This window comes from Xyrauchen texanus, chromosome 39 (assembly GCF_025860055.1).
Source record: "Xyrauchen texanus isolate HMW12.3.18 chromosome 39, RBS_HiC_50CHRs, whole genome shotgun sequence".
NCBI classification, from domain to species: Eukaryota; Metazoa; Chordata; class Actinopteri; order Cypriniformes; family Catostomidae; genus Xyrauchen; species Xyrauchen texanus.
In genome coordinates this window covers 16,578,961-16,591,915 of record NC_068314.1, presented here as the reverse complement: position 1 = coordinate 16,591,915, position 12,955 = coordinate 16,578,961, and the positions used below count along the sequence as shown (strand labels likewise).

Genomic DNA, 12,955 nt, shown 5'->3' with positions numbered 1-12,955 from the left:
ATGAAATTCATACATTTTCAACTGTGACTTAAAAAGTGTCTCCATGTTTCTCTTTTCTCTCTATCTATCTTTTCTTTTTGCTTTGGGAAATTTCTTTCAGAACTCTGTTTGTGATTTCACCCAAAGTGTTAATTTGAAAAGATTGTGGTTGAAAAGTTTAAATGAATCCGTTCATGAGGTTGATAGTCAGTTCTTTCCAAGTGTGGGACAGATATTCAATTCATTGTTCAATACTTCTTGAAGGACATAACAGATTAATTCCCCAGACATGTGTGCATGTGCTTCAGATTAAATGAACATGTTTTTGCAGTGACATTAATCAGACTCGCTTCGTCAGCCGTGCATCACTGCCACAGTGGCAAACGTTAATTGGACTCGGGTTGAAGGCTGCAGAACTGCCATTTTTTATGGTCTTCTAACGTGATCTCTCCCTGCGGATGTGTTTGTAGGTCTTGTCCTCCATGCCTGAGAGCAGCCCGTCGCCCAGGGGGCACAGAGACCCCCAGTACTCTTCGGGAAGCTGCAGCGACAGCAGCTCAGGCTCTGATGCTGATGGAGAGGATGAAAGTAGCAGCATCACACAGGAGAAACTCAATCGCCCTGAACGCTCCAGTGAGTCTCACTCTGTTCCTCTCCTTGGGCCTGGGAAGGAAGGTGGTTTAGGATGCTTTTTATCAACTGTGGGCAGAGCCTCTTTGGGTAGATGGGGCAGTGCTGGTGCAGTTACGATAGTTAAACTACATCCAAGTTACACTTTTGGAAAAGTAGTTAGCTACACTACAAGCTACTAATAAAGAGTAGCAAACTTAGAATATATTTCTCTTTTTAAATATATAACTATAATAATCAGGAAGACAGCATTAAACAGAATTTAAACAGATCAATTTAACCTAAATACCACCAATAAACCTAGAAAGCACCTCACAGGATTCCCACAGCCATAGAAAACCTGGAAATATCAGGGAATTTTAAAATTGGGATTTCCAAGCCTGGAAAAGGAATTAATAACGTCATGGAAAAGTCACGGGAATTTCTATACTGAATATACCTTTTTCTATTTATGCTCAGCTCTAAAATATTTCATATGCTAGAAATTGCTCTTTGTGAGTGCAATTTTCATGAAATGATTTAAAAAACAGAGTGACTATTTGCACCCAGGTGTAAATAGCATCTTCCACACAGTGCGGCTGTTTGCACCACAATAATCTAGTGGAAACAAAGAAATTTATGACAAACTGCATTGTAAGCATCGTTGCAGTGGCGTGAAGTTAGGTTTACTATAGTAATATTGTAGTAACCATATTTTTGACAGAAACCATAGTTTTTATGCAATTAACCATGGTGTTACCTCTGTAATATGGTGTTAATATAGCAACCATGTGGTTACTATGGTTACTATGATTTTACTACACAATACCATGGTGATACTATGATTACTGTAGAAAAACCATGGTTAATTTAGTAAAGGAAGGTTAGGTTTAGGTTTAAGGTTATGGGTTGTTGTAGTGTGTAATAATAAATAAACACAATAAACACACTGCCATGATACCCATATACTGTATGTTAGAACTTAAATAGGGTTCCAAAGAGTACCTACCACTATTTGTACCAGGGTGGAAATAGAATTTAGCATTACTTGTACTAGGCTTTGGGTGTAAATAATATTTGGCACTATTTGAACTGGGGTGTAAATAGTATCTACCTTTATTTGCACCAGGGTTAAAGGAATAGTTCACCTAATTAATACAAACGTGAAACTTCTGTCATTATTTACTCACCCTAATGTCCCTGCAAACCTGAATGAATGAAGTCTACACAGGTTCTTTTTTTTTTTTTGCTATATTAATGCAAGCGAATAAGGATTTCGGTCTGTCAAGCACTGAACAAAAAAGGAAAAACACACACACACACACACACACGGGTGAAGTTCTCACACACAAGTGCAAGAGGCTTGAGCGGAGATGTCACACAAGCAAAATCAACCAAACACAATTTATATATTTGAGTCAAGGATTCTTGCACATCTAGCAGTTCTAAGGATTCATTCTGATTCGTTACATTTCTTTAAACATCAGAAAGTTTGAGCTCATTTTCATTTTTGGAAGAAAACTTTTGGAAGTTTTGGAATTTTCTCAAAAATGCAAACATGTACATCTCATGTATGGAGGCACATATGTTACAACACTGCTGAGAAAGTGATGCAGTTTATTTATTCATTTTGTTAATTATTCATACTTGACATGATGACTACAATCATGTTAACTGTATCTGGGCAACATTTTGTATTGTTATCTCAAAGCAAGTTATGGCATTTGGAACCAAGGTAGCCTTTTCTATCAAATGTCCAAAAAACTCTCCAAACAAGTGAACTGAGGGTTTTACTGAACCTAAGAACTACTTACATTTGTAAATGCCACAATAAACCAGAAACATAATTACATAGAATAAGTAACAAGTAATAAGATCCAGCACCGTTTCAGTTGTGCGCATTGTAAATCAAGACCTGTCAATATAAGCTATCAGTCCAATCCAAACTGTAAAACAGTGGCCGATTGGTCTTTACACATCGTCCCCACCCACATACCTGAGATCAGACATGATCTTATTATCGGTTTAAGAGGTTAATGAAGTTTGCTGTTTGTTAACTATAAATGAACACATTAGCTGTTATTTTGTATTTAATTAATTTAATGTTGAGCAGGTTAGCTTTTTAATTAAATATGCTGTAAGTTGATAATTGCCATTTTCTTCAATCATCTAATTATTAGAACACCTAAAATATGTTGCTTGTAAGTATTTGTTTCAGCCAGTGGAATGCATGGGACAAGTGTATGTGTGCACATGATCAGGATGGTAGCAGCTCTGCCTCATTTTGAACCCTGACTGTGGGTTTAATGTCTTTTTTCTTTAGTTTTTTCCCCCTTTTTTAAGCTAGACAACCGGAGTCACAATTCACTTGCATTTTATCGAAAATTAACCCAGAACAAAGAAAGTCACATATCTCTGGAGTGACATTAGAGTGCGTAATATTGTGACAGAATTTGTATTTTTGGGTGAAATATTCCTTTAAGGTACCAACTGTGTGTAACAACATTTTTGTAGTGTTTTGTACAGCTTGACTGCTTCACGTTTGAAAAGTGGCTTGTTACTTTTATCTGTCCCTCAATTTATTCCAGATGACTATAAGAGCTGCTTATTACTTAAACTTTTAAGCAGCTTTTTTTCTTTCTGCCCAGATGCATTAAATCTTCAGTGCCGGTTGCCGAGCCCTAGCTAAATTACAGATGTAAATCTGCAATAATGCATTTGTTTACCTAATTAATACATGAAACAGAGAAAATCCATCATTTTTAATTAGGGTCACAGTATTTGCTGGCCTGGTACGGTGGCTCTTAATTTGATTTGCTGGCTACAGCAGGTGATGTCGTGAGATGTCCCCCGGCTCTGATGCGTTGCAGCTTTAATGAGCTTTTCTGATGTTTCAGTCCACTGGTTTAAAGGGAGACCGGGCACTCAGCTTGGGGAAAGCACAGGTTAGGGAGAAGTTCACAGAAGCACTTTTGGCATACCTTGAAAACCGGGCAAGCAAACCCCGGAAAATGTTTGTGTTTTAAGGTAGAGCTGTTTTGGAAGTGTTCCTTGGGGTCCATCAGCTCCAAGCATAAGCTTTTTTCTTTTATTGTAGTTTAGAAGCTGCTTACACTATTGCTGTACACTATATGACATTTTATTAGCATTGCTCATACCACTTTGCACAAAGATTTTACAGAATAGGACTTGAAAATCTTTATTATTATTATTTTTCATCTTTTGTGTCAGTGCAAAGACGTGCTTAAAGGGATAGTTCACCAAAAAATTATAATTGTCTCATTTACTCACCCTCATGCCATCCCAGATATGTATGACTGACTTTCTTCTGTAGAACACAAATGAAGATTTGTAGAATCATATCTATACTCTGTAGGTTCATTCAATGCACTCCAGTGTTTAAATCCATATCTTCAGAAGCGATAAGTGTGAGTGAGAACAGACTCATTTCAAGACAAGTCCTTTTTTTGCTTTAAGTCTCCACTTTCAATTTTACATCTGAAAGTGAAAGTTAAAATGGAGATTTAGTGTAAAAAATAACTCACACTGTTTGTCACACACAGCTAATATTAGGTGTTTTGTATTGCTTAATACCATAATATTGCTTAGTTTATTTTAAATTGTATTAAATATTTTTAATTTTTAATGGTTTTCTAATTTTTTATTTATCTTTAATGCGTTTAGCAATAAAAATGACTTAATTAACAATTGTTGTTTTATTAGAATAAATATCAATTCAACATATAAAGTAATGTCAAAATGTTGACATTGTATAAATGAGAAAGACAAAACCTCTGAGACTGGATTAGCCAAAATGACAATTTTAATGGGAAATGTAATGTGTTTTAAACTAGCTACTTCTTAATGCTAGGTTAATTTTATGTTAGATGGTAGGTTTTCTAAAAATATATAATAGGTCTCACTCCAAAGAACTTCCCATTTGTCCCTTTATTGCTTTAAAAAAATGATGTGTTGCCAAATTATTCCCTATTGTTATGAATGAGCAGCGAGGCAGACGAGGAGGTGCGGATCCAAACGCAGTCGACTTTATTGAAAGATCAAATAAACACAAAAGAAAAACCCACAATGGGGAGACAGGAAACTTAAATACAGAGAGCTCAGGCAGGGAAAACACACCAGGCTAACAACACTCAACGACAGACAAGGAGAGAACAAGAAGCAGGGCTTAAATACACAGGGACTGATGACTAAATGGGACACAGGTGAGAACAATGAACAAAATGGCAGTGATGATGACAGGTGGATACTGGGAAGTGTAGTTCTTTTAACAACAGACTAGTGGAGCTAAACAAGGGACAAAAGTGAACCTATGGAGTGCAAAAGTGACAAAAATGGTAAACAAAAAGGGCAACAGTGAAACAAGACAAGGTAAACATAACACCTATTAGTTGAAAGTGCCATAGCTTGTGCAGTATATTGATTATTCTTTCCTGACGCAGTTAAAGCTATAACTTTTCCATCAGCCAATGAAAAAGGGACAAGTCTAATGGAAAGCAGCAAGCTGACAGTTATGTATAGTGCGAGGGGTTGTCAGTGATTGGGTTGCTGCAGGTGAGGGTGTTAGGCCATTCTGGGGTGACTTTGTTTCCCCCCCTTTGCCCTGAGGCCATCTGCGGATGTCTGAGCTAAGCTGCTATAATTCTGCATTTGGCAACTTCCCTCCCTCAATATTGAAGGATTGAGCAGCGATGCTGCTGGCCAGCTCAGAAACTGGAGGTCATTCAAAATTGGAGAATCGTGTATGTGTGTGTGTTTATCTGTTTGGATGTGCTGTCCACCCTGATCTTGAGTTGGAAACCTGACCTGCAACATGGGCATGTGGTGTAGTGAATAATTAAAGCCTTTGAGTCACAGTTGATGTTTTTTTGACGGTTGTTGCCGATTACAGATGCTAGACTTGGATGATGCGTTTTAAATCTTTAAATAAGTAGTTCAACCCAAAAAGGCAGTTTTGATCTATTACTCATCCTCATGTCCTTCCAAACACTAATGACTTTATTTCAAGACAAAAAGAGACATTTTGAAGAATGTTCTTGTTGCTCTTTCCCATGCAATTACAATTAGTGTGGAATTGAGTATGTAAGCTTCAAAAAGACCATAAAAGTGCCATAAAGTGCACAAGACATATTGACCACTTTCATGCACTGCGAAAAATCATCTTCTTAATTTGTATTTTTGTCGTATTTTCCAGTTAAAATGTCAAAATATTCTGAATGCAAGATATTTTTACTTGACAAGCAAAATGGATAAGATATTGTTATTTTCAGAGAAATCTGACTGAAAAATGTAAATTTTATGCCTAAAACAAGAAAAAAAAAAGTCTGTCAGTGGACTAAGAATTTTAAACTTGTTTTTGAAATAAGTAAATTTTTCTTACCCTATTGATAAATAGTTTTTTTTCTTGTTTTAAACAAACATAAACTAAAATAAGTCAGATTTCTTTGAAAACAAGACCAAATATCCTATGCAGTTTTGCTTGTGAAGTGAATTTATCTTGTTTTAAGAATGTTTAGATGTTTTTACTGGAAAAAATACTAATTAAGATTGAATGTTCCAAGTTCAGTACAAATTAAGCTCAATCGACCGCATTTGTGGCATAATGTTGATTACCACAGAAATGAATTTCGGCTCGTTCCTCCTTTTCTTTAAAAAAATAAATAAATCAAAAATCAACGTTACAAGTGAAATGTGGCCAATTCTTGTAGGGTTAAATATGAAGCTTATAATTTTATTAAAACACTTGCATTAATTCTTCTATTAAAACTTGTTTTGAAAAGCTGTAAAGATGTTTACATTTTAATTTCTACAAGTCGTTTTAGGGTTTTAGGGTTTGTACATTAAATCGTAATGGCAAAGAAGTTGTAAAATTGACTATAACCTTACACAGAAAAGGTTTGTAAGTGATGTTATCACACCAAAATAATGTTTACACACATACCCTTTATGTCGTGTGGCTATACTTTTGAGAAAGTGAGTATTTTAACGTTCAAATGTTGGCCCCCATTCACTTCCATTGTAAGTACTTCACTGTAACCTCGATTCTTACTTTTATTAAAGAAATGGAGGAACGAGTCAAAATACATTTTGTGGTTATCAACATTATGCCACAAATGCTTTCAACTGAGCTTAACTTGTATTGAACCCGGAACATTCCTTAAGCTTGAAAGCTCCAGTCCCTATTCATTGTATTGAGATGTGCGATCAGTACAATATAATTCTTGTGAAAATTTGTTTTCACTTAGGTAAAAAAAAGTCAAGGTTTGGTACGAAATAAGGGTGTGTAAATGATTACAGATTTAAATTTTTTGAGTAAATTGCTCCTTTAGAAAAAATGCTTTGCTAATGTCTTGTTTTTCTATTTTAGGCCGTGTTCATTGGAAACCCTCCCCTAAACCGCTCAGAGCTCCTTCCTCCTCCCCCAATCTTTCTGGACTCATTCGCCGTTCCATGTCCTGTCCACGCTCCATATCCTCTCTGACTGCGCAATCACCTACCAACGAGACCAGACGGCCAAAAACAGCCACTCACATGGCTAATGTCCCGACTGCAGCCATCCAAACAGTGGCAACCATGACGCCCATGACTCTAGTGCGACCGCACACGGCATCTCGCTCCCAATCGCTCAGTCGCAACAGCTCTGCAAACAGAGTTCCACACAGCTGCAGTCTGGGTGCCATTCACCCCAGTTCGGCAAGTGTTGCATCTCTCTCACAGAGTACACACATAGGATATGTTCAGAATGATGTACCTCCATATTACACTGCTGTATACTTTGCACAGTATGCTACATTTTGGTATGGGATTTTCAGTTTGACAAATGAATTGGAAGCCATATCAGCCATTATTTTTCTTTCATATGTGTCCATGTTTATAGTGAGTCATTATTTGAATGGACTGACAATTTTAAAGGAATAGTTCTCCCAAAAATGAAAATTCTCTCATCATTTACTCACCCTCATGTCACCCCAGATGTGTATGTCTTTCTTCTGCTGAACATAGATTTGTAGAATCTCTGTAGGTCTGTAGGTCCATACAATGCAAGTGAATGGTGACCAAAATTTAGAAATGTCAAAAAGCACATAAAGGCAGCATAAAAGTAATCCATATTCCAGTGGTTAAATCCATGTCTTCAGAAGCGATATGATAGGTGTGGGTGAAAAACAGATCAATATTTAAGTCCTTTTTTACTAAAAATTCTCCTCCATGCCTAGTAGGTTGCGAAATACACAAAGAATGTGAATTGCCAAAAACAAAAGAAGAATGTGAAAGTGAAAGTGGAGATTGATTGTAAAAAAGGACTAAAATATTGAACTGTTTCTCACACCAACATATCAAATCGTAATAGACGCAGGTACTGTACCATTGTGTATGATGTCAAAAATACGTTGCATCACAAATTATGTAAAAACAAATACTCAAATTCCAACTGAAACACATAAGAAAAGTTTATAATTAGTTTTCAAACCACAGAATTCTACATACTATTTTAAATTAAAAAAAAATAGTATGCAGTTTACGGTAATTATACTGTATATTACACAGTGTGTAGTAATCTGCACACTAGTACTCCATTCTGAACATAGCTGTACTCCTCTCTCTCTCTCTCTCTCTCTCTCTCTCTCTCTCTCTCTCATTCACTCTCTTACACACACACTCACACAATCAAATACACACAGACCTACACAGATGCATCTATCGTTTTCTTTACCTGAGATGTCCTCTAGAGAGGTCTGAACAGATGTTCACAAAGATGGGCTGATTTAGTGAAGATCTGGCAACTCTCCTTCTGTAAAAATTACAAATATCATTTTTATTTTCCCATCGTCGTCCTGAGTCGATCCAATCCGTCAAACAATACAGATTTACCACACATACTTTCACAATCACTCACACTTGTATATTTTCGTACTCTGTCTCCCTCTGACAGTTTCACTTCCACTCTCAGAGTTTTACATCCGCTCGCACACTCGTTCTGGGCGCGCCTCGGAGAGAGAAATCTGTCTTATTTGTGGAAAAATTCAGAGTAAAGTTAAACTGGGCCTTTATTTACGGGCACATACGTCTCATGAATGCTTGCGCTCCCCCTTGTTAAAACTCTCATTAAGTAATATTAATCAGAAAATACACACACACTACTGCGGTTTTGTTTTATGCTGTTTAATGAGACTTTAGCTTGTGTTTAGTAAAATGGTCTACAAAAGCTACATGCTCTGTTCACAGTGATTGGATGTAGGCTGCATAAGCATATGTGTTCTTAGTGTAAAATCATTCTAATTATAATACTTGTGCTGTTTGCAATGCTTTGGGCTCTGCTATGCCTATGTATGATACATTCTGTCTTTAGAAATGTTTTGCTCAATCCATGTAGTCTCTGATGGGTAAATGTCACGAAATGCTGTCCAGGTCATAACACTGCCAGTTTGGACACGCCTGCATGTACGCATTCTTTCTTATAACTATTTACACCTTTTCAAAAAATGGTGAAAACACTTTACAATAAGGCTCCATTTGGTAACATTAGTGAACAATAGGTCTACAGCATTTATTAATCTCAGTTAATATAAATTTCAACATATACTAATACTGTACATTTTTTTAAATTAAAAATAAAGGAAAAATGTATTTGTTAAAATTACAACGAAACATGAACTGCCAATGAACAGTTGTATTTATGTTAACTAACATTAAAAAAATATATTTGTTTTGTTGTAAATAATATATTTTAATTGTTTGTTTGTGATATCTATGCATTAATTTATGTTAATGAATGGAACCTTAGTGTAAAGTGTTACCTTACATTAATAGTATATATATATATATATATACCCTGTATATGTGTGTGTGTGTGTGTGTGTGTTGTGTGTGTATATATATACACATACACTCACTGACTGCTTTATTAGGAACACTATGGTCCTAATAAAGTGCCCAATGTGGTGTTCTATTGTTGTAGACCATCTGCCTCAAGGTTCGACGTGTTGTTCATTCTGAGATGCTTTTCTGCTCACTACAAGTTTAAAGAGCGGTTATCTGAGTTACTCTAGCCTTTCTGTCAGCTCGAACCAGTCTGGCCATTCTCCCTTGACCTCTCTTATCAACAAGGCCTTTCCGTCTACAGAACTGCCATTCACTGGATGTTTAGTTTTTTTTTTGCACCATTCTGAGTAAACTCTAGAGACTGTTGTGTGTGAAAATCCCAGGAGATCAGCAGTTACAGAGATGCTCAAACCAGCCTGTCTGGCACCAACAATCATGCCACAGTCGAAATAGCTGATTAAATATTTTCCCCATTATTATGGTTGATGTGACTATTAACTAAAGCTTCTGACCCGTATTTGCATGATATATATATATATATATATATATACCCAAATTAAACAAATAAATCTCCTTGAAAATATTACAGTAGTGCTGTACAATATACAGTATTTAATATTAAAATAAAAAACAACCATCATAATGCTTCATTCCCTAATGTTTCACTCACCCATCTTTGTTGTCAGATCAAAGAGGATAAAAGGCAATGCCTAAGTGCAATGTGAGAGGAATTTTGCTCTAAAGATCCTAAAAAGTCCCTAAAAAAACAGACTTTATCAAGTTGATTTTCCTTAAAGGTAAGACCTTTTTGGCATGCCCTCCATGGCATTAGTTGTATGTGATTTTAATAAGTATTGGATTTTAAAGTGCATTTATTGCCATAGGCAATTGCCTCAATATCAGCAGTTGTGGGAAATACCTAAAACCATGCAATGCAAATTTATGGTCTCTACTGAAATTCATTTACAGTATCTTCTCTATAAAAATGATTCTGAATATTGCTGATCATAAAAAAAATGTGTTTCCTAAATAAACACATTTTCATTATTACTATTAGCCTGTTTACCACCCAGCTGCATAAAGATAAACACCGGAGAGAGTAAATGAGTTTGTGTGTCATGTAACATTTTGAAGGCATCAGACAGTCACAGCATGGATCGATCTATTCTATTTATGCACTACACCCATATTTGAATCAATAATAAATAATACTACTACTAATATTAATAACAGATGTATTAGATATCTATGGTGAAACCTATGGTGGACCACATGAATCCTGATATTCCTGGTAAAACATTCCAACCCTGATTTCTCCCCAAAAAAAATCAAAAGAAAAAAGGAAGACATAACATTTATTCATAAAGAAAATTGTGTATTTTAGGATTTTTTCCATTGCCATAATGATAATGTTTGGGGAAATGTGCTTATCTGTTTGGAAATAACGTCAAAGTTCCAAAAAGAAAAAAGAAACATTTTCGCTGAAGCAAATTGCGTTTGTCTTTTCTTTTGATTTTAGTATGAAATATCACCTGGTTATGGTCTTGTCAAGTTTTGTGAGGTTCACCTTTAAAGAGTTTCTCAGCTCTGATAAGCCTGTATAGTCTGTATATTATCTGTATAAAGCTTTTTTTCATTTTTGTAAAGCCTTATTTCAGAAAGTAGAGATTAGAGCACTGTTTTTTCCATGCTGTTCCCTCTCACACAGAGCAGTCAGCTGCCATATGAACACACTGCTGCGATGTCTTCCAGCAAGACTGTGAGAGGCCGAAACGAACCTGATGACTGCAGAGAAAAGACACCGTTCTCTCATTCATCTTATTGTGTGGGTTCTTTGCATGTGCGTGTGCAGGGGGAGACTCAGCTGAGTAAAGAGCAGGAAGCCGAGCTGATGCAGCAGACGCTGACTGCACTCGGGGAGATGCGGATTCGTTACCCGGGGAAGAGCGAAGAGGAGGCCGAGGCTGTGCTGGACGAGGTGAGATACGCTGCTTACAAAAAGCAGTCGGTCAGGGCGGGCGGACCGGCTGCTCACCTCCCCTCGTTCCCCAAACTAATTTGAGGATGGCCGAACTCGCCAGGTTCCCAAAGTCTCTTGTTGGATGTAGAGTCATTATCCATCCACCTGTATGCTTAATGAGAGCCATTAGCTGTCTGCGCAGAAACACAGCTGGCCGACAGCACTTGTTTAAGACACTCTCAAGCATTCATGGATCTGGCATATGTTTTCACATTAACAATCACAGGGTAAACACAGTGTTTAACTGGAGAAATCACAATCAAATGATGCCCCTTTATTAGTGGAGCTGTGGAAATTAGGAATTAGAATACATTGGCAGTGTTGAATGTGGAAGCTTGTAATTAATATTTTTCAATGTACCGGTCTAATTCACAGTCTAAATTTGTAATCATATGTTCATATTCTGAACACATTTTTTCTCATATAATGAAAGTGTATATATATATATATATATATATTGGGTTGTCAGTCTCAAAAAGACAAGAAAGCACCATAAAAGAGTCTTTAAAAGTGTGCCATACGACTCATACACTATATTCCAAATCTTACCTATAACTTTGTGTGAGGAACAAATTTAAAGGGATAGTTCACCCAAAAATTCAATTTAATTCTCTCATCATTTACTCACACTCATGCAACCCAGATTTGTATGACTTTCTTTCTTCAGCAGAACACAAATGAAGATTTTTAGAAGAATATCTCAGCTCTGTAGGTCCATACAATTCAAGTGAATGGTGATCAATTGTAGATAAAAAAAAATCACACAACAGAATCATAGAAGTAATATGAATCCAGATGCAATATAATAGGTGTGGTTGAGAAACATAATATTTCCTTTAATATCTCCATAATAAGTCCTTTTTTGTTCTAAACCTCCACTTTCACTTTTATTTCTGAAAGTCACATGTGGTGCCTGTTTAGTTTCACTTTCACAAGTGAAAGTTAAAGTGGAGATTTAGAGTAAAAAAGGATTTAAATATTTTGTTTCTCAACCACACCTTTTATATTGCCTCTGAAGACATGGTTTTAAACACTGGATTCATATTACTTCTGTTTCTGTTGTGTGATTTTTTTTTTATCTACAATTGATCACCATTCACGTGCATTGTATGGACCTACAGAGCTGAGATATTCTTCTAAAAATCTTAATTTGTGTTCTGCTGAAGAAAGAAAGTCATACACATCTGATATTGCATGAGGGTGAGTAAATGATAAGAGAATTGACATTTTTGGTGAGCTATCCATTGAAGTTGTTATTCTTTTGCTTTCTGTATGCTGTTAACCTCTGACCGGATCAATGAGTCAATGAACCCGAGAGCCGGATCAGTCCGATTCATGATCAAATCATTCAGACTGGTTTTGTAAACTGGTCAAATTATTCATAAAAAAGATATTATTCAAAAGAACGACTCTTTTACAAATCGGACATTACTTCTTTTGTCATGAATCTGCCAAGGAGAGCTAGGGCAGATATCAAGATTTTGAGTGAATAACGATTTAAAGAGCTAT

The 12,955-nt window shown here is 36.2% G+C and overlaps 1 protein-coding gene across 3 annotated transcripts in view; it reads left to right on the top strand.

Moving 5' to 3' along the window:
• LOC127632611 (tubulin polyglutamylase TTLL7-like) overlaps window positions 1-12,955 on the top strand; it is a 132,232-nt gene that overhangs the window by 95,078 nt on the left and 24,199 nt on the right. For 2 of the 3 annotated variants that reach the window (XM_052111303.1, XM_052111302.1), the window contains exons 15-17: window positions 450-612; window positions 6,974-7,299; window positions 11,135-11,404. In XM_052111303.1, the coding sequence (XP_051967263.1) occupies window positions 450-612; window positions 6,974-7,299; window positions 11,135-11,404 (759 nt within the window). The remainder of the gene's footprint in view (window positions 1-449; window positions 613-6,973; window positions 7,300-11,134; window positions 11,405-12,955) is intronic. The other variant, XM_052111304.1, reaches the window with a different exon arrangement.